Source organism: Anabrus simplex, chromosome 7 (assembly GCF_040414725.1).
Source record: "Anabrus simplex isolate iqAnaSimp1 chromosome 7, ASM4041472v1, whole genome shotgun sequence".
Lineage (NCBI taxonomy): Eukaryota > Metazoa > Arthropoda > Insecta > Orthoptera > Tettigoniidae > Anabrus > Anabrus simplex.
In genome coordinates this window covers 181946989-181970778 of record NC_090271.1, presented here as the reverse complement: position 1 = coordinate 181970778, position 23790 = coordinate 181946989, and the positions used below count along the sequence as shown (strand labels likewise).

Below are 23790 nucleotides of genomic sequence, written 5' to 3'. Positions count from 1 at the left end.
TTGCCCGGGCCCATGCTTACAAAAGAAGTAAGTGTGTTGCAGTGGCATTTCATAGACAAAGTAGCTGGGTATTCACACTAGCTGGAAACAGACAGTAAAGTAAACATTTTCCTCCATCCTCATGCTAATGCTCCTCTGAGTGTGTACAAACAAAAATGAATATGTATTAATGAAAGCTAAGACTAACTCATTTATATTCACAATAACTATAGGCTACACACACACACACACACACACACACACATGAAGGTAAAGAAGAAATATAATATAAAGAAATAAATTATGCTTACTAAGCGAGCCGAGCACGCGGTTAGGCTTGCGCTGTTAGGAACTTGCATTTGGGAGAAAGGAGGTTTCTAACCGCACCGTCGGCAGCCTTGAAGATGATTTTCCGTGGTTTCCCATTTTCACACCAGGCAAATGATGGGGATCTACCTCATTTACGGCCACCTTTTCTCAACCCTCCATCGCTGAAAACTTTTGATGTGATGTGCTAGTGTGATGTTAAACAAGTAGGGGAAAAACTATGCTTCTATAAAATTTATAAATATACAATGCACACGCAGCAGCAAAAATAATACTGCAACTCACACACACCCAAAACTACTTCGCGATGTTTTAACTGGTACCGGAGCTCTTTTTTTAATGAAAAATGGTCACTAGTATACAATCCCAACAAATCACTAAATAATTATAATAATTCACTAGGTTACAACAATCTGGCAACAAAATTAGGGTAAGAATATAATAAACCTCCTATTTATACGTTTATAATACAACTTTTAAATCATGAACACAGGCTAACACGTATAAACTTCAATAGTAAACATAGGTAGCAGACAGGGACCCTCTTCGGAGGCAACCCTGCCCAGGGAATGGCGCCCCTCCCTGTGTGAGTCCCAGAGCACACTGAAATGAAATAGTGTATGGCTTTTAGTGCCGGGAGTGTCCAAGGACTTGTTCGGCTCGCCAGATGCAGGTCTTTTTTATTTGACTTCCATAGGCGACCTGCACGTCGTGATGGGTGATGAAATGATAATGAAGACAACACATACACCCCGCCCCCATGCCAGAAAAATTAACCAATGATCTTCACCCTGCCAAGAATCGAACCCAGGACCCCTGTGAACAAAGGTCAGCAAGCTAACCATTTAGCCATGGAGCCAGACCCAGAGCACACTGACGAGTGAAGACCTCAATGGAATCTATGGCAGAGAAGATGGACTTCGGAACGGTGGAGACTGTGGAAGAGGCAGCCCAGTACTCAGGGAATAGTATGAGTACATTATTCATCAGCAGCGTTTGTTTCCCATGTTAGGGGTGGCTACAAGGGCGTCTGTTTCCCATGTAAGGGCCGGCCTGAATAATTGCTGGCAGTAGCTCTAAAATGCCTTTGGGAGTGGCAACTCCATGATAACAATAGCCTAAAAATGAGTGATGATATACCATCACACCCCAACCTGGCAGGAGCTGGACAAGGGGAAATGAAAATGATGATGATGACAATGATGATGATGATGATGATGATGAGTAAACACAAGTGGTTCTGCTTGCTACTGAATAATAAATGTTTGGCACATGTTCATGCTGTCTGTGCATGACCAAGTCACGGAAAAGAAATGCACAAGTGTTAAGCTAACATTTTCCAAGTAATTGGAATCATTTATATTAATATCTTAAAACTATAGGCTATTTCATCCAATCAGGTAGCATATTTTCTTTTTAAATTGTAGAATTCACCAAGAATGGTGCCAATGAGAACTCTTAACAGTTGGGAACAGTAGCAGGCATTACTAAAATAAACCCAGTTGATGAAAGGCAGATCCCACAACAAATGATTTGAAATATCTCTAAATCAACTGCAACTACCAGTATTTGGTCATAGAGTTTGGCTACATTGCATGCTCTTAGTGTCAGCAGACACAGAAGGTTTGACTCACAAGTCTGGTCATATAGCACTTGGCTGTGACCATGACAAATGTTGCCCTCTTTAGAGGTTCATGAAAACTTATGTCTCTGCAGGCCAAGATCACATAAAATCTGTACTCCGAATTTCCATACAAGCAGCAGTGCCCCTACACATCCCAGTTATGCAAACTGCCAAACCTTGCAGTCCTCATGGACTTGTGATTGTCTGGCAGGAGCACTATATTCAAATGCTTGCACAGTGGAAGCGGACCTTTAAAACTAACGACTGGATCTGCAAAACAATACTTAAATGTTGTATCTGAAAAATAATTATTGAATGTAATGTCACCAAAATAATGTGGGTATTCACATGCTCTTGTGATCATATACATGAGATGCTACTGCCGTGTTGGTTTTCAGCTTTTGTCAATCTCCTAGTTAAATCTCATATTCAGTGCTGTGATATCACCAACAACAAAAAAGTGTACTCTGTGAACGATGAATTGAACATAATTGATCATGTGAAGAATGGAATGTTGAACATGTGTATTTTAGATAAAGTGTCTTATATAAAACTTTGTTCTCTTGTGGCCTACTATTTTCCCCCAATCTTTTGTCGCCCTATACGTAATTTTCCATTTACCATGGTTTACCTATAATGCGGGGTAAAACATTTTGCCTGACAACCGTATTAAAGCAAGCTTCTACTCTATTATGATATATAGCCAGGCAAAGAATAAAATAATCAATAAACAAAGCTATGATCTTATAGATCATCGATTTAAGGAAGTATTTTCCACCTTTTACATCAATGACAGATATTTCTTCTTTTTTTAATGACACTTTACTGCTTTCAATGAGGGATTAGTATGACTATACCAACAAGGGAATGCCAAAGCTATTGGGTCACTGCTTTCGTTCTAACTTTGGGAGGTTGATCTACAACAAAAATAAACAGACGCGTGTCCAAGGGTTTGTGCGATTGGCCCTTATTAACAAAAAAATGGCCCTTTAAATTTAACAATCTGTATACCTGATGGCAATTTGAGTATGAGTATCTATAGCACTGGTGGTATAGTGGATAGTGTAATGAATTTCACTTAAATGTGGGTGTCTCGGGTTCGAGGTGTGCCAGTACCTCATTTCTTTTCCTTTTCTCTGCCTTTCCTCTTCCCCGTGGACTAGGAAATGTGTAGTTTAAACATCAGCTGTATCATTAACTCGTTTACTATCATCTCATCTTTCCACTCGTGACTTGGAAAATCTTCTTTCTTTCTGTTATTTTTATGATAACTGCTGCAGTTATGATATGACCTGTGTTACCTGTTTGCACACAAGTCAGCAACTCACAAACTGCAGAGAGAAGGAACACATGAGTGGAGTGCAGAATGCACTAATGTTTTGATGACATTTCTCGTTACTGCCCAAAAAGTGTATGAGAAAGTAGGGGGGGAAAATTATAAATTAACCTACAACCTAGGACAATCATAAATGTGTTTGTAATGATAAAGCTTGTATTTAATCTGTGCATTTCCTAGTTCACATAGACAAAGAAAAACCAATAAAAGAAAAAGTAAAAATAAGGCATTGGCGTGCCTCAAACCCGAGACACCCATATTTAAATCACAGGCGCTCATCACTAGGCCATCAGTGTTACAGGTACTCATATGCAAATTGCCAACAGGTATGAAGGCTGTTAATTTAAATGGCCATTTCCCCATTAAATAAGGACATATGCGACAAACTCTCAGAAGTAAGTAATAATTATTACTTATATATTGTTCAATACGGACCAAAAACATGAAATTCATAACCATCAAACTCTCAGAAACCTATTCGATTTTTTATGTAGATCAACCTCCCAAAGTTTGAATGAAATTGATGACCCCACTGCTGCGGCCTCCACTTGAAAATGAATTTTATTTAATGATCAAGGATTATCACAAAATAAACCCCCCATATCACTTACAGTACTGCTCAAACTTTGATATGATAGCACAAACACGTAATGTTAGTTTCTTGTCTAATTTTGCCATGAAGTCAATACTCTTAAAATTTAGTTTTCCAATAATATTTGGCCATCTACAATTAGATGTATGCGTAACAGCAACAGAAACAAATGGGCCACCTGGATTCTTAATGGCAGTTAAACATGAAGGATCCAAGAAATCCAACATAAAAAACACACCTGCAGTTCATCTGAACGTGTGAACCTCTTGCCACAGAACACCCAGCTGCATATGAAGGGCCGTTCACCTGTGTGCCACCGTAAGTGAGCCCTTAGGTGCGACGTCTTGCCATACACTTTGTTACATCCAGGGATGTGGCAGATGTGCTGCTTCTTACGGTCCCCACTCCTGGATGAGTAGCCCAAGATGTTAGGAAATGATATAATCTCTGCAAAGAACTTAAGAGACTAACATGCTCCAACGAAAAAAATTAAAAACTAATACTTATAGATCCTTTAGCAAGTAATATGTCTTCCTGCCAAAACTATGAAATTTGGGATATAACATATAGGAAACATTTGGAAGAATGTTGCACAGGAGTCACACTATCCGCCAATACTTGCAACATCTACAGCAAAAGCACTGAATGAAGGAAAACACAGAACAAAAGGCAACTTAAACTAAGCATTTGAAAAGAGACAACTTAAACTTATATGGACAATATATTTACAAAACAGAATGATGATGCCTTAACTTTTATTTTTATTTTTACCTCTCCTATAAGGAATCAAACAACTAATATACAATTTGGTAACAAACTTAAAAATTAACTTCCTTTTTTATTTATTTAGGCTGTTTTAAAATGGTTTTTGAAAGGGAGTAACTGGATCACCTGTAATAATATGAATATAATATTAATTCATTCCTCTAGGTGAACTTGGTTCATGAGCAAAACAGGAACAGAATATAATGTGGGATCTGAAATAATATGGGAATTTACACAATAACAGGTCATCACTAATATGAAAAGATGGTTTCACATTCAAATAGGATGAATACTGTGGAGTAAAACCCTTTCACAATTACCAAATAAACACTATCATATTTATAATGGATGGATGTAAGTACTCAAATGTCGCTATTCTGACTTTTGCAACTTTGAGCCAAATTTCAAAACTGCCCCATCATATAGCCCAATATCTAAACAATCATACTCAATTTAGAAAGAACTATAAATTTGGTACCAACTGAACAAAACAACTACTACCAAAGGGAAAGGGAAACTCAGATAATTAAAGAGGAATGTAAAAATATTAATGATCTGGCAGTGCAAAAAGAGTTTGTGGCAGAACTTAAAGAAAGATAAAACACTCTGGAGAAACAACAGATAAAAGGCAGTTTAAAAAATTGGAAAGACAATGAAAAACAACAAGGAATGACAATACAGAAGGTGGTATATGGAAGCTAAATAGACAGTGCCAAATGAATCCAATCTCATCTTTCTTACTCACTTGATTCTTTATTCCTAAGTTAGGAGATTAAGTGGTAGAATGTCAGCCTCTGGATCCCAACATAGCAGGTTCTAACCCGGCAGAGGTAGTCAGATTTTTGAAGGGCGGGAATAAGTCCATTCAATACAATGTTGGCACATAAAAGGTCTCTAGTGACACACTTGGTGTTTACTAGACAAAATTCATTCAAACTCAGCCACAGATGCCCAAGAGAGATTCGGTTTATTGTACTATCTAGCAGGTGTAAAGTAAAACAGAATGTCAAAATTGATGAGCAGACAGCGAGATGGTGTCAAATTAAAAAGTCTGCATACGGTATCTGAGGCCATATGATTATGATTATTATAATTCGTAAGTTCACTCCAATGATGGTAATGGTAGCCCAGTAATTTCCTACCAAATCCTTAGTCTTGATGTGATACATGTACGATACACATACCCTGTTATACTGTAGCAGTAAATGTTCATATGTTTGTTCACTGAACACGCAACAGCTAACCTAACATGAACATACATACCGTATTGATCCGAAAATAAGCCACACTTTTCATCTAAATTTCAGTCGTGAAAAATTGAGGTGCGGCTTATGTGCGCGACCTTACAAAAATAATACATCGCAACATTATACAATTCAAATGAAGTGCTTGTTTCTCATTTGGAACGACTACCGCATCGTTGCTAGAGTCAGCAAGGAAGAAACTGGAAGAAGTGTAAGATTAATCTTAAACATAACCATGTTTTTGTGTAGGCCTTGTCCGTGACTGTGAATTAAATCCGTTACCAGTCACAAGTTTTATTAAATGATTTACTCCACTACGCATTTCACAGACACTGCTCCATCATCAGGTGGTGAAAAGGTGACGTGACATTTAATAAAACTTGTGACTGGTTGCAGTCTTTATTATTGCTAGACATCGGATCTTTAGATCCTAAAAGAAAAATAAGTTTTAGGGACCTATATAGGTGGGAAAAGTGTATAAAATAGGTTCCTATTGTTTCAAAACAGGCACAATGAAATAATTAAATACATCCAAAGAAATACTGTACAAGTAAAAAATAATACAGTGTGTTTATATATATTTAAATAGAGCATGCAATGTAGCATCTGAATACAATAGTTTAAATCTGATTGTGATGAAACCACTAAATAGCTGATCAATGCAACAACAAATATATTTGTGCATGACTTTCATTCTCACTGTCATTTCTGCCATTATTGTGGGCACAGTAAATAACTAACAACATTTCCAAATGTTGTGGTATAAGTTTATGTCTTTTGCTGGACAGGATTAGTTTGAACATCTGCTGAAGTGACTGAAACATACTTGAACAATGAAAAGGTTGAATCCTTCTGCAGACCTGTGTTACACCTATTAACAAACCTGACTCACTTTCGAATACTGTATACTCCAGATTTCTGTCAAGCACCATACCTATATCGTCGTATTTTAACATAGTGCAAGCATTTGCTAGACTACATCCTGAAGTAAGTTTTTACCAAGGCGGATTCAAATGAATTTTTTAAATCAGGTGCAATAAGCACTGAAAGATTTTAATTAACTGCTTTTTAGTACAAAAAATGATCTATCCATCCTACAGGTTTAAGAAATATATTTTACAAAAACATTAAAAAATTGTTGAAACTACAACCGAATATTGCAAAAGTACATAAATGATGGCTCTAAAACATTGCTTCAGATGTACTGTGCTATGTGAAATGGCACAGCAAAGTGTGTATTCAAATGTAGTGGACTGCTCAGTCTGATAGCTGATAAATGCCCTTTTACAGCTCTGATCTGCATAGGCCATATATTACGATGAAAAAATATTATGTCTATAAATGGCATTAGAAATGTACGGTTGGTGTAATTTGTGAAAAGAAGAAGAAACATACTTCATTAATTTAAGAAATAAAAAGAAATTACATTTAAAACATTTACATTTTTGTTGCACGGGTGGCAGAAAATTACTTTCCCATCTCTCGTAAAACACGGGAAATACGCATTCCACTGCCTTATTAATGCAGACTTCCAAGTTTGCCTTTTTAGACATTTTGTAACATTAGCACAATACCAAAAAACATATACTAGCACTTCGTTTGCATTTTTAGCTGAACTATTTCGGTTGGAACTGTAAACAAACACAAGTCGTCAATACCGATGATCAAATGGGTTCTTAGAAATTGACAAATTCCTTACTACATGTCCTGGTTCCAGGCTTTCCCCACAACTCCCACACCTGCCTTCTTGACTGCTTGGCTAGCATTTTCATCCTAGACGCATACCATGAAACATTAATAAATATAATAAATTAATAATATTACTGCTTGGCTTGCATCTTTATTATAGATGCAGGCTGTGAAAACTGAATAATATAATTTAATAACATTACTGCTTATTTTATAAAATACAAGATTTAGAACGAAAAAAAGGATATTCTATAAAGTCAAAAATAGGTTGTAACATCGAAATAGGTATGTAAAGGCACTATAAAATCTCATCTACTGTGACAGCAGGTTCATAATAGAGATAATAATTGTCGCAGATAGGCTTGATAGGGTCTTACAGAAAACAATAGTTAAAATTCTAAAGATCCAATGTCTACCTATTACATAAAGCATAAAATTTTCTACTGGATAAAAATGCAATGTTTGACCTCTGCATTATTGTGACTATTGTTAACCTTGTGAGGAGTACTTTGTTTTCCTGTGGTATTCTACAATAGTAATAGAATAGTGAAAATGAAAATCCGCAGCCTGTTTCCAGTCATTCGACCGGGTCAGGAATGGAATGAGTGAAGCCCCCATCTAGCGGCGAAGATAAGAATTGTGCCGGCTGCCGAAGCCTGTCGCACTTCTCTGGGGTAATGATTAATGAATGACAGATGAAATGATATTGGAGAGTATTGATGGAATGAAATATGACAGGGAAAACCGGAATACCCAGAGAAAAACCTGTGCGTTCGTCCAGCACAAATCTCAACATGGAGTGACCGGGATTTGAACCACGGAACCCATCGGTGAGAGGTCGGCATGTTGCCGCCTGAGCCTGAGCCACGGAGGCTACAGTAATAGAATAGTAACAATGTTAAATTTTTGCCACTATAAACGATTACTTGGAATGAAAGGCATCAACAAGCTTAGGAATTTGGAATAGTTAAGATACAAGTTTCAAACTAGCAGTTGTGCATTGTGCTAAAAGCATAAGTAACAGAAAGGAGGGTATAAAATAAGGGTTAGATGAATTGAATGTGCAACGTTGGGTAGCATCAGAACAGAATGAGGAAGGCTTTCAGGGGACAAAATGTGGAAAGTTTCTGGAACTTGAAATACAGTTCTCTCCCTTGTGCAAGACAAGAGAAAAGTAGGGATGCCTATCTCTTGAGAAATAATTCTATTGAAGGCCTTGGAAATTTCAAAGTCTCTGAACATACCACACACAAAACCACATGGAAATATAGGTTGTTGCCACTGAATGTGGTGAAGCGGCCTTGTGCTCTGATGAGGAACTTCATTAGCACAGAGGCTGACACAAGATTTTGTGAAAAAACTAGCTAACTTTAAGCAGTACATCATCTGACTTTGGAAGTTTCATTCATAAATGCTGATGAAATACCCATCTTTTTCGATATGCCGAGCAATAAGACAGCAGACTGAAAAGGGATGAAAAGTCTCACATTAAAAACAATTTGGAATGAAAAGCTAAGAATAAAGGTGATGTTAATGGTCATGGCTGATGGAGCAAAGCTACCCATGGTATTCTGAAGCATAAGACTTTACCCAGAGAGAACTTTCCTAAGGGCATAGTGATTCGGTGTCAGGAAAATAGTTGGATGACAACCGGGCTGACGATTGATTGTTGGCTGACTGTTTGGAATCTGGGACATGGTGCGTTCTCAGTAAGAGGGGCATGCTCATTTTGGATGGTTTTAAAAGGCCGTCTCACAATTGAAGTAAAGAATAAACTTGCTACACAGAAGACAGACCTCGTCATCATACCTGGAGGTATGAATTCAGAACTACAGGTGCCTGCTGCTGCTGTTGTGAACAAGCCGTTCATGGAACACCTCTGGAAACACTATTCAGATTGGCTTCTGGAAGGAGACCATGTCCTAACACTGTCCAGCAAGATTAACAAGCCATCAGTTACCCTTTTGTGTGAATGGATTCTTCTTCAGTAGGTTCAAAAAGTGCTGTGTGTCAAATGCCCTGGACGGCACTCAGGATGACATACTGTATTTGTTCGCATATAACTTGCCACCGCGTATATTGCACCCCATTTTTTACATCTGAAATTGCAGGGAAAAAATTCCCACACATAACTCGCATTAATTTCTGACGTCATAAAGACATACAGTACATACACTAAATACAGTTTGGGTATTCCGTGAACATGCCTACATTAAATATCGGGACTGTTCCAATTGGTGTTTATGTACTTCGTACGTGACAATAGAAGAAGAAGCTGCATTTCTTTCTACCTGCATAACGGTTGAGGCTAGCTGCTGTAACAAAAATACCTAACTCGCATACCCCCACCCCAAGGCCACATTCCTACCCAGTCCGTCACACTCAGCCATCCCTTTCACTCTTCCATCTTTGTCAATATGCTTATCACTACCCGTCCGGCAGAGCTGATCACGTGACTGTTTCCCTGTCCAGGCAGTCAAGTGATCACGGTATTAAGTATTGTTCATCTGTTGTATTGTCGACAAGTACCAGTATTCTGTCTTCACGTTTCATTGTTATTTCTCAGTTAAGTTTTCTTGTGTAAGTTATGGAGAAACGTGGGAGTTATATGGCTGGGTTTAAACTCAAAGTGATAAAATATGCTGAAGAGCATGGTAACAGAGCTGCCGGTCAAGAATTCAGTGTGACTGAGTGTAATGTTCGCTAATGGCGTAAACACAAAGCTGCGCTAGAAACCACCAACCGCACATGTAAGACATTCAGAAGGCCGAAAACTGGTAAGTTTTCCGAGTTGGAAGACTAGTTGCTTCATTATGTTACAGAGTTGCAAAATGATGGCTTCAGTATCTTGCACCAGATGCTACATTTCAAAGCATGTGAACTAGCGATTCAAGAAGGAATCAGCTCTTCGGAGCTGAAAGTGAGCCGGGGTTGGATCTGTACATTCATGACATCAAAGGGATTGTGTCTGCGAAAGCGAAAATATCTCTGTCACAGAATGCCAAGTGATTTCAGCAACTAAATCATAGATTTTCATTGCCATGTGATAGCAATGCAGAAGAAAAACAATCACCTCTTATCTCAAATTGGCAATGCAGATCAAACCCCGATAAACTTTGGCATTCCATGCAACACCACCATCAACAAGAAGGGAGAATCTAGCGTACTTGTACATACAACTGGGTGTGAAAAACAGCGCTGTACTGTCACGCTAGCAATAACTGCCAATGGAAAAAATTGCTACCGCACATTATTTTCAAAAGAAAAACAGTGCTTAAAGTGAAGCTTCAAGAGAAAGGATGTCTAGGACTGGGTCAGTACTGTGTGGGGAGCACAGCCAGGGGCACTGCTTCGACGCCCAGCAATGCTAGTGTGGGACAGTTTCCACGGACACTTGGTGGAAGACACGAAGAAACGTCTTCAGGAAATGAAAACTGATCTCATAATTCCTGGTAGACTAGCACATTTTCTACAGCCCTTAGATGTTTCAGTCAACAAGCCCTTCAAGGACAACATACATAAACTGTACACTAACAGGATGACAGGAGGAGATCACGAACTGACGCTAGCCGGCAAAATAAAGAGGCCGTCAGTTGACTCGTGTGTGATTGGGTTATGCAGGCATGGAATACAGTGTTGACAGACGTTATCGTGAAGAGTTTCTTGAAGACGGGCATCGCAAATGCGTTGGACGGAAATCAGGATGATGCAGTATGGGATGGTAACCAGAATGATGCACGCAAGAATAGCTCGGAGATTGAAGGCAGTGACAATGAATAGGGTAAGCATGCCAGTTATCATCAAGATATTACAACTGAACATCAATGACTGAAATCAAGGAAACCACCCTGGCGTACAGCAACCGATCTTGAAAGAACCTCTTCTCATGCTAACAGTTTATGGAAAGCCCAGTGGGATCAGTCTTCAGTAGTCAACAAACATCTAGTTGAGAACCCTTCTAAATGTGTACAAGGATCTGATCTTCCAAGGTGACAGTGGAGAATCATCAATTGGATAAGAACTGGACAAGGCAGATGTGATCTATTGTGGAAATGGGGTTGGACTAGCTCTACAATTTGCGATTGTGGTGCTCCTTCTCAGTCAACCCACCACATTGTTGCTGACTGCCCAATTTGAGCTTTCAAAGGAAAGCTAATGGACATTCACCGCACATCGGATGAAGCAGTTAATTGGGTCAAAAAACTAGACCTAGAGTTGTAATATTGTCCGGACTTGTGACCACATACATTTATCCTGAAACTATATAATATGTACATACATTCATCATACAATAAATAATAAAGTATGCCAGTTGTATTTTTTCAATAGCCTAATGCAAATTTTACATATTTTCGGGAATACGATCTTTCACACACGAGTCCTCACATATATCACGCACCGAAAATATTCAGTTATTTTTGGTCAAAAAAATGCAAGTTATATGGGAGCAAACACGGTAATCTTGGAGGAGAGTGAAAGAAACAGAGCGAGTGATTAAATAAATAGTGAAGTTAGTGATGACAACAGTGATAGTGAGAGAGACAAAGAATAGTGAAGTTAGCGATAACAACAGTGATTAGTGCAATGAAACTTTTCGGTATGTACAGTAACAATACTGGTATACTCATTACTTCAAGAATGCTTTGGTTATCATTGTAGCCTATCATATACTGTGATTAATGTGTTGAGCAGTAGTCTGTAGTGCTGGGGAAATTCTGTGAAACAAAACTGTTTGGTTGACTCTCCATAATCTCTCCTCTTTCTTCTTTCTTTCTTTTTCGTTTGTCTTTTACCGCTCCAATTTTGACGGTGTGGCGTATATGCGAGTGAGGCTTATTTTTCAATGGTATCTAATAAACATTCCTATTACCAATGCTTTCATGATGTATAGGCCGTACTGTAGCTCCAGTGACATCTCACAAAGAGGTAAACAGTTTCCTCCGTCCAACCCACGCAATGTAAGCACACGATACATCTGTGTTTTATAGTTAAGAAATGTTCCCAAATGTTATATTAACATAACAGGTCAGATCATTAACACTTGTAATCGTTTCATATGTCGTAAGTTAGGTCTTTGCAATTTTAGGAGAAGTAGGCTTAAAATGTGATCAAAGTGGTCAATGCCTAACGACTGATTTACTAGTCCATGTACCCAACAAATCATAAGGCTTTGCCAACACACGTCTAGATGATCTATTTAATAGAGTGCAGCTTTTGTCGGTTTCTTTTCTTGGAACTTCTGGCACTATCCTTCAAGGAATGAAGTTGTATTGCTTGTTACACCTAAATATTGTCTACTAGTAATAATTTAATTTAAATTGTTTAAAGTGTATGCATAATAATGCCAAAATCATTTAATAGAAGGTTGGTTTTTATAAACTACATTTAGTTCTATATTTCAGACTGTGTTTTGCTTTTATTCACGCTTTCTCAATATTACCTAATCCAAGAAATTTTATCTTCAGAAAAGCACGAATGGCACAAGAAAAAAGTTTAACGAGAAAGGTGATAGGCCAATGGTCTGTGATGAAAGTGAAGCCGATAAAAGTGATTAAGGTGCAGTGAGTCCATCAGCAGACTGTGTCTTCTTTTTATTCAGGTTGGTGGTGGTCTTCTTTTCTTAGGTTGGTGATATGGCATCCCTATGTTTACTTAAATCCTGAAGTGAAAAATATAGAGGACAGGTATACAATATACTTAAAAATATAGGTCTGTCTTTCAACAGCCACAGTTATCCAAAGAATGCTCTCAATCACTATGTATTACATTTGCAAATACACCTTATACCATTTGTTTAGCCATCCTAATCGATCAGCGGATGGGCTTGGCGCGCTTTCTACAGTACAGCCTGGACATCACAAAGGCATTGCTATCACCTGTAACATCTTTTCCAAACACGCACAATAGTTTCTAATATTTATAAGTTTCTTACCTACACTAGTACTGGCATTACCCACCAACACAGCACAATCGTTACTGTTTAACTGTATTACTACATCATTCCAGGCATTAAAAAGCCTGTCTATTTCATCCTGATTTATTCCTTTACAACGTGAATATGCTGATGTATATCTTGGCAAGACAGGCGCAAAAATATCAGCGTTCTTGAAGAGGCACACACCCCCTGGATAGAATTGATGGTTTTAAGACGCCAGCTACGATGGACAGGGCACGTAGTTCGCATGCCCAATAATCGCATTCCCAAACAAGTGTTTTACTCTGAGCTATCAGTAGGTAAATGCTGTGTAGGTGGTCAGAAGAAGCGATTTAAAAATGTAATCAAGGCTAACTTGAAAAGATGTAACACTGATGTTGATAACTGGGAGAACTTAACCCTTGACGTTCATCCTGGGGATCACTAGTCCCTCATGGCACACCGCCGACGTACAGCGAATGACAAGAGGCAACGTAGGAAAGAAAGAGAAGTGCTGAGAAGAAATAGAAACAACATGACTGTTCCACCTGGGACTACCTGTCATCACTGTGGCAAATTTTGTAACTCCCACATTGGACTGTATAGTCACCTCTGAATGCATAGATGAAGAGGCATCCTCGCTGGAAGACAAACCTACTCGATCAAGAGTGTTTGCTATCATGCTGATGTGAATCTATTCCTAATTCTAGATATTACAATATCATTTATATCCACATCATAAATGGTACTGACATTCTTCATTCTTACAGGTCTGATGAGTCATCATCACACACTAAGTTGCTTTGAGAAAAAAATGTTACAAAGAATGCATTAATAGCAAAAGCCACATACAAGATTTTTACATTCATGATTCAGAAACCAACCAGGAAAATTTATATAGGGTATAAAGAAAGGCATATCTCAGAAAGTATGTCTAAGATACCCACTTCTGTTCCATACAAACGTATGTCCTGATTCAACGCATCACCTACTTGACACTCAAGTCATGTATAGAAAGAAAGAAAAATACTGAAAGGAACACACAGTACGATAAACATAATGATAGGCCATTGTAAGAGGGAGAGGCAAAAAGAAAATACAAAAGGACAAGGACAATCTCCACATCTTCAAACACTGCCATCTTCAAATAGACTGGCTCTTTCCTCATCAATCCCAGTTCTTCAATATCCAATTCTTCTCAGCCCTAAAAGCTTGTTTCTGCTTCCAGAGGAAAGACCTTCAACCACTGGGTTTATTTTCTTCTTTTGTATTTGACCTGTGCTCCTACCCCTTTAGCAGAAGTATTCTCCTAAGTCTTTTTTGTTTCTTCCCTTTCTTGTGTTTATCCAGCCTTCTTCTTATCCTACACTTCCCACATGAAGACTGAAGATCTGTCAAGATGGCCCTCAATTGTGTAAGAACCTGCCCTCCAGATGAAACTGGGATGCAGAAACGAGCTTGTTGGGAACTGAGAAGAAAATTATGTTGAAGAACTGGGTTTCGTGAGGAGAGAGCCAATATACTTGAAGATGGCAATGTATGAAGATATAGTCCTTGTCCTCCTGCATGCATTTAATTTCCACTTCTCTCTCTTTCCACACCGATATGTCATTGTGTTTATCCTATTAATTTATGTGTTCTTCTTGATGTTCCTTGCTATGTTGTGACTTGCTTTGCACTTGTTTGTTGTTCCTTTCCATTATTACTTGGTACTCAGATGATACAGCACTATCTCAGGAACGTGCATCATTACCATGTTGTAATTACAGAAACATGTCTAGGTATATCTATAAGAAATACTTGAAAACATTATTCAGTAAACAAAGATTGCTATTCAGCTGGCAAGTTTGTAAAAGGAATGTAAATCTACATCCACAATAATAAGTTGTATGACAGCAAAGAATATGGTACTTGAAAATGTTTGAATCTATTAAGTTAAAATAATGGACAACAAGACATTGACCTCAAGAATCTTCAACATTTCTAAAGAGAAGGGGACAAATGCTAAATGGATAAAACTGGTTCGAAAAGACCTAGAATTTTTTTAATTGATCCCAAGGATATATTCAAAATGGATAAATTTAGAAGGCTGATCAGAACATCCAACACACTCCATTCACTGACAGCTAAAACATTGCATCCTGAAGTGGGAGCAGACTCAGGAAAGCAAAGCAATCCACAGTGCAGAGATGAAGGAATACTGGGCTAAGAAGAAAGCTCACTAGAGTTAGGAACCACGTGGTCCAAGTAGCCTCAATGAAACAAGAAGAATAATATAATTAATGGCTCACCTTTCACCATCGCTGCAGTTGGGACATGTGCATGCCACTCTTCTCACCCTTGTCTTTTGCGCACTTTCTCCTGCAGAGTCGCTGTTAGGAGTAGAAGTCTGTGTCATATGAGATGATGCATGACCTATCACTTGCCACTTTGGTGGATCAATAGAGTCTTGCTGGATCTGCTGGCCAGCAGTGATGACTTGAGTCCCTGGAGGTAACTGAGGACCCCCTTGAGAACCAGGGGCACCAGATGATGAGATACCTAATTGACCCTGAGCATTTACTGAAAGGGCACTGGCCGGAATTAATTGCACATTACCTAAACCCGGTATATTCTGAATAGGAATTGCCTGAAGGTTACCCAGATTGGGAACTTGGATCACATTGCCACCGGCACGTAGACTAGCGAGACTAGAAGCAGGAATCACTGTAACCTGCTGACCTTGTGATGCAGCTAGAGTTATCTGCTGTGCCTGAGAATGACCCAGGATTAAACTCTGATGCTGATGTTGATGTTGATGCTGATGTTGCTGTTGTTGCTGCTGTTGCTGCCCTTGGTGGCCAGAATTTGAATCAGAGCCAGCTGTATTACTCACTAAACTAGGTGTGGCCACAGTCTGCAAAAAACAGGTGTACACAATAAATGAAGCTTTTAAAATCTAACATATTTTCTAATATAATTAATAATACACAAAATCAAGAATATACTTTTTTAAAGTCATTCACATCTCCAGTTGCTCAAAAACAAAAATATAATAGAAAAGGGTAATCTTCATAAAATAATCCTATCGTCCTACATGTAGGACAGTGACAATTTAAACTTCTGTATCTGATATCATTAATGCTCTGTAGGTAGCAGATTGTTATGTGGGTTCTCACGAATATGCACTTGAAATCTGCGACAGTTATTCTTTGTTGGAATTAGGGTTTTTTTTGGCATATGGCTTTTAGTGCCGGGATTGTCCAAGGACATGTTAGGCTCACCAAGTGCAGGTCTTTCTATTTGACTCCCGTAGGCGACCTGCGCATCATTATGAGGATGAAATGATGATGAAGACAACACATACACCCAGCCCCCGTACCGGAGAAATTAACCAATGATGGTTAAAATTCCCGACCCTGCCGGGAATCGAACCCGGGACCCCTGTGACCAAAGGCCAGCACGCTAACCATTTAGCCATGGAGCTGGACTTGGAATTAGGTGGAAGGCAGACAGAAGCAGTAGCAGCTGGCAGAAATGTTTTCAGTTGGCAGTATCTCATAACATGTAAGTAATACCGGTAGATTGTTGTTTCTGTTTACTTTGACCAAATTATGTTATTAACGTATTCATAAGGAGTGAACTCGGTACACTATATCTGCAATTAGATGCTGTACTCCTATAATCCAGATTTATAACAACACAAATATTGGTGTCCTATGTGTATGTCAATAGCATAATACAAGAACTCTTTATGTATTTACAGAATATATATTGTGAAACTTTTTACTTTTAGAGCTTACTGGAAACATGAAAATCCCCTTACTCTGGACAATATTGTAACTATTATGGAGGAGGAAGATACAGATGGCCTATCACAAGGGACTGACATCTACATTTCTCCTCCTGACAATGCTACTGCCGATAACAGTGACAAATATTCTGGTGAAGAAGATACCGAAGTAAATATACTAATCTTCCAGGCAGCATTATTCGAGCACCTGCTTCTATTAGTGGGGTTACTTCATGTGATGATTCTGGAGTATCTACACTGAGTCCACCACCATATTCTGCAACATTACAGTCATCGCAATCAGGTATTTCACACATCTGTAAATCCACATTTCAAGGCTTCAGTGAGAAAAAAGCAGTAGTTCCACCGTACAACCCCTATAAGAAGCAGAAGAGACTCAAGTGGCAGTCGATAGATCTAAATCCGTAGTGGCCTGACTGGGTCCCTGCACAGGAAGTTTGTCATGAAAAGAGTCCAGTTGAGTGGTTTCTCTCTTTCTTTTCCTATGAGGTAATTTTCTTGTTCACTTCTGAGTAAAATAAGTACATTGCCCGTTAAAACATGTTAGGTGATGTAAGTGAAGATGAAATGAAATGGTGTGCTCCTTGTCAGTGGTTACTTGAACCCTGCCCAGCATCGCATGTACTGGGAAAATTCATCTGATACCTAAAATGCATTGGTTACAGAAACACACAATAGTGATTACATCCCTCCAGAGAGGGCTGGCGGCAGGAAGGCATCCAGCCATAAAACAGGGTCAAATCCACATGTGCAATGAAGTTCGCACTCGCGACCCCCACAGGTGTGCGAAAAGCGGTAGGAAAAGAAGAATAAGAAGAGACCTAAAATGTATTGGTCAGTACTGCCAATTTGCAAGATAGATTTGACTTCATATTCCAGCATTTACACGTAAATGACTTAGAATGCTCATGCTGCTGAATTAAAAGTTTCAATCATTCGCTCCTCATTCAGAGAATCACAGTGTGGATGAAGCCATGATACCTTAATTATGGTTATCATGGCTGTAAATAATTCATCACAAAAAACCTATTCGATATGAATACAAGTTTTGGGAAGAGACCACAGACAATGGGTACATAATCTGCTTTGAACCATACCAAAGTGCTTCAACACCAAAACACAAGAATATGGACTCGGGGGGAAGTGTCATTCTTTAGTACTGTGATGTTCTTTGAACCCTAAATACTGATCCCATGTATCATTTGTATTTTGATAACTTTTTTACCAGCGTACCATTGTTGCTTGAACTAACTAAGAGGAATTTTAAGGCTACTGGTACAGTACGTGACAACAGAGTTCTCGATTGTCCCCTAGTACAGACTTCTATAATGAAGAAGATTAAGAGAGGATCTTTTGATTATAAAACTGCAGAGGGAAAGACTGTGATGTGCAAATGGAAAGACGTCGTATCTGGGAGTTCAAATTCAGTTCCCATTCTTCCATGTGAAAGTATCGCCAGGTTCTCCCGGCAAGATAATAAAAATTTTAAAAAAGGATTCAGATAAAGCAGCCTTGACTCTTCTCTGCTTACAGCAAACCTATGGTTGGTGTAGATCGCTCAGATCAGAATACTTCACTGTATCGAGTAGCCATTAGAGGTAAAAAATGGTACTATCCTGTACTAAAGCACTGCACTGACATGGCCGAACAAAAGGCTTGGCTCCTGCACAGGAAGAATTGGGGTAAGCTGGATCATCTTGCTTTCAGGAGGCAAGTAGAAACTAACAAACATACAACAAAAAAAAAAAAAAAAAAAAAAAAAAAGGAACAACCTCTAAGCTTGAACACATTGACTAGAGATTTGACAGACTAGATCACTTGCCATTCCGCAAGATGTTCAAACTGTAAATTGTTAATTAAAATGCTTTCATACATCTTTGCTTTTCAGTACCAAGCTGTACATGTATTGTCCTATACATAGGTCAGCACATTTTCTACAAACTAACAACAAGAGAATAATAAATCATTATGCACATTGATATTTACAGGTAATTCAGAGAAAATATGTTTGACAAACTCAGTTTTTGAAAAATAAAATAATTCAAGATAATCTGGATTAATGCTTACAAAGATGTAAATACTTGCTAACATCTCTTCCAAAAAATAAAAGAAAAAAGTATTCATTATGACATTGTAGTCTATGCCTTCAATTAAACTCACTAGTCATATTCATAACAATGCGGATATAATGAGTACCCTTGAATAGCAGAGCTACTCTAGAGATAGTTGGGTCATTCTATGTCAAATCAAGCAGTGCTGTCCAGCATGATTTTACTATGGGCAGTGTATAACACTGAACAATATGTTATCCATAGTTATTATAACTCTACAACTTCCCCCCCACCCCCAAACCACGCAGCCTCTTGTTTGTTTACAACATATTTTATTACTGATTTGTTTAAAACATATTTTATTACTGAAGTTCTGTCCAATTATGGTCATTCGGTTTATATCCGACCAATTTTCAAGAATACTCACCACCTTGCGAGATAACTTGCTACCACTATTGTTCGTGTTCTGTTAGACACCCAGCACAGTGGAATATTACCCAACATCAAAGTTTCCACTGCAGCAAACTCTGGCAGAGCACAGGCATGGGAATTCCATCCCATTCCTAACTGCAAGCTTTCCATAGACCATCCAGAGTGTTCGGATACCAGTCTTGAAGATACCTTTACAACAGTTCAAATGCACAGAAATCCACTGGACTGGTGTCTGGGTTCTTCGGAGGAATGTCTTAAAATGGAATTACTGTACACAAATTCCTAATTCCTGTTCCATTTTTTAAAATAAAAATGCAGAAATTTTCTGGCAGTATGTATTGAGCACTTGTCCATATAGATCCACACCTAGTTTGGGTCTACTCCATCCAAACGTGGGATGTTTATCTGACAGATGGGTGTCATAATGGACTTCTGGAGGTACCTCACATTCACATTCATTTCTTCGCTGGCATACGGTATAGAACAAAGTGGAACCAGAATCACTTCATTTCAAGGTTAGTGTATGATATTGGTGTCAATATGGTTCCTTGGAGCCCCTTCCTGGTGCTTTTCATGGGTAAATGTTTTGCCAAGGGCTATTGTAGTCACCCCAAGTGGGTCCAGCTTCACGGCTAAATGGTTAACCTGCTGGCCTTTGGTCCAAGGAGTCCCAGCTTTGATTTCCGGCTGGGTTGGGGCTTCAACTTTATTTGGTTAATTCCTCTGGACTGGGTGTGTGTCTGTGTTCAACATTAGAATTCATCATAGGTAGAGTCCCATCCTATATGTAAAGGTGCCTTTCTTCAATCCACAATAAAAACAAAAGTGGTAATAACACAGCAAATGGCATTTTCTTTCATTATCTATGCATATCAGATTATCATGCAAACAAAGAGTTTTACAATTCTTTAGACACACTATGTGATGTGGGAATTACAGCATAGAAAAACTGATCATTCTTGGAAATATTTCCGTCCAGAGAGATCATGGATGAGTTCCCACTCGATGGTCGAACATTATCAAGAGTATAACTGGGTTGAACATCTTTAGTGCAGGACATCTGGCTGAGGACCGCAAGAGATTAAGACAACTGACCAATAGCCTCCTCGGAGAACATGATCCTCAGAATTGAGGGAATGATGAGAGAGAGAGAGATCTATGCATAAGGGGTCAAAATACAGGCAAATTACATTGTGAACTAAAACATTTTTAATAACGCAAATTTTTGTTATATCTGATGACACCATTTCTCCCACGAAATTCCAATTTTGTTGTTGTTTAATTTCAATGAATGTAATTTAAAAGCTTTTCAGTCTGTTAAACACACAAATTCAATATGAATATTACACTATAACATACCTGTAAAAAACACATCCTATTAAACAAAGAATGACATGTTTCGATCTTAAAGCAGACCCTACACGATCAATAAAACTGTCAGTACCGAAAAATATTGACAGTAATACTGATCGCGTGTGGACTGGAATGATGGAATGAAGGCCAGTACTGAAGCAGATCCGGATTTCCTGATCTGCGAGCGTCAGTACTGTAGAGTGGTAGGGATACTGACAGTTATACTGACCGTGTGAGTGCGCTTGTCATTATTTCTGTCAGTATCAACGGAGCAGCGGTGGAAGACAAATGCGTTTCTCACCAAGGCCAAGTAGAGGTGCTTGTGGAACCGTCAAGTAGGCCTATTGCAAAAGTTTATCGAGCTATATGAAACGCTGCCAGAATAAACGTACTTAACACAATACTTTACATGTTTCCACAACTGCTGTACTGATGGAAACTGGTGACATTACAGCGGAAAACTTTAAATCTTCAAAATTTATACCAGTTGTAAGATACCTCACTGTCAACGCTAATCTCTCTGCCACCGATAAACAGCACCACATGTTTGTATTTTGCCTTATTACAAAAGGCTCTATCAATCTTAAAAATTTATACCAGTTGCAAGATACCTCACTGTCACCGCTAATCTCTCTGCCACCAATAAACAGCACCGCATGTTTGTATTTTGCCCTATTACAAAAGGCTCTACCATTCGTAGTAATTTCGCAAAAGTACCCTCACGCATTCGGAGATACCGTAGTTCTGATAATCTTCTGCTTCGGTATATTGTGTTTTCCTCAACACTTCATATGAGAATACTCTTCTCTTTTCCTAAGCCAATCTTTAACCCATCGTTTACGTTTAAAACTGCGTTTCGTGCAGTACTAATATAATAGCTACAAAATGCCCGTCTTTTACGATCCATTTTGATAGAATACCGCAATTGCATGTTATAAATCTCATTCCGTAGTGACGGTTATTGGCTTTATTTTAAAGTGAGAATGCCGCAATGGTAAGCTAGTGCACTGGTACTGACCAAAATATTGACAGTAATAATGATCGTGTAAGGTCGCTACAATATTGATGCGTACTGTCAGTATTATTGACTCAGTATTACTGACCGTGTAGGGTCTGCTTAAAAGCATATCATCAGATTCTATCAAGTCACACATTGGTGGAATTCTTAATAAATAATTTTAATGAAGGAAATTATTTTTACACCTTTTAACATTTCATGAAATTAAATTCCTGTAAAAGTAATTAATAAGTAGCGTCTGAAATAACCTGAATTTGGAATGTAGAAAGAAATGTAATGGCATGTGCTGGGAATGCTGCATGACCTAACGTCAACATATCATTCTCTATGTAGCTGCAGTATAGTACATATGTAAGTTCTGTGTAGACCTAGAACACCATCAGTGCTAATAATTACAACATTCTCCATGTAGCTGCAGTATAGTAAGTAAATATTTGTATTCTGTGTAGACTAACAAGTGCCAGCGATCATGAACAATGCCAAAGGTGAGCGTTTCGCTTTCTGACAGGTCTTTAAAATTTAAAATCTAATGATTTCTTATGGTCTGGTAACATGCTAATGTGCAAACATCTAGACTTAAGACACACTGGACAAACACTGCTTGGCTGAAAAATGCATGTCATAAAGAAAGACCAGGGAAGCAAGCTAGTGGAATGATAATTGTGGCAATCAGAGAAGCCCTTCTCCATGCAAACAGCACAATAAAATTTAAAGAAGAATGTATACTTGATACAACCGAAGTATTTGTGAAAGCTAATATACCGGTAGAAAAATTAGATCATCCGGAAATGAGGAAATAGATGTAAAAGTATATTCATAGAAGTAGCAACCTACCAACTGCAACTGATAAACCTCATTATTAGGTAACTACATTGACACTATCTAATAAAAATCGAGAGACTTCCACTTTTCAATGCATGTATTATTTGTGTTATCGAGGGCATGTTTTGTCTCTTAGTTAAGAGCCAGCTTCATATAAGGAAAAAATAACGCATAAAATGACAAAAGAGACATTATTTAAAAGTTCAAAAGTTTAAAAACAATATATGCCACAGAAATAGTCTCCTTTGTGAGAAACACTATGTCTTTATAATGTTATTCTATCTCACTCTTTTTTGTTCCTTAAATTAATGAATAATCACATGAAACTCTCCATTGAGTCATGTACTGTATGTAATTCCATAGTAAAAGGTGAAATCATAGCTGGGGAAAACTCCTCTCGATTTTAAAATGTAGTGCAATATGAATTTTAAGATTTTGAATTTTCTGGTGTTGCCAGATGTTATAGGAGTCTATAAAGAAAGAAAGAAAGAAGAAAATATAACTTAATGAAAGAATGTGTTAACGTTGGTGGAATTCTGATAGGATGTCAAGTACTCGCTTCCCTGCTGGCCCCTTCAAACATGTCTAGACCTGCCTTGTTGATGACTGACTGCTAGCATTAAGCAGCTGATCGGATACAGGTACAAGAGGTGCAGTATATTCGAGGCAACGTGTTATGAAGACCTGAGCTACACTGCAGGATGTTCTTCCAGTTTGACAAATATAAGTTGTTTTGCATTAGGAATATTAGAGCATTAGAACATGCATATTTTTGTAGAACATTCAAGTTTTGTGAGTCTCCTTTTGCAAATAGCCCACATGTTCTATTGGATTAATGTCAGGGGAGTTCC

The 23790-nt window shown here is 38.3% G+C and overlaps 1 protein-coding gene across 7 annotated transcripts in view; it reads right to left on the bottom strand.

The window, feature by feature from the left end:
* LOC136877446 (specificity protein transcription factor 3) overlaps positions 1-23790 on the bottom strand; it is a 126963-nt gene that overhangs the window by 62911 nt on the left and 40262 nt on the right. For 3 of the 7 annotated variants that reach the window (XM_068228648.1, XM_067151490.2, XM_067151491.2), the window contains 2 exons: positions 15762-16366; positions 4097-4265 (listed from right to left, as the gene is read on the bottom strand). In XM_068228648.1, the coding sequence (XP_068084749.1) occupies positions 4097-4265; positions 15762-16366 (774 nt within the window). Of the gene's footprint in view, positions 1-4096; positions 4266-7357; positions 7641-15761; positions 16367-23790 lie in introns of those variants that run through there. The other 4 variants (XR_010860765.2, XM_067151494.2, XM_067151495.2 and 1 more) reach the window with 2 other exon arrangements.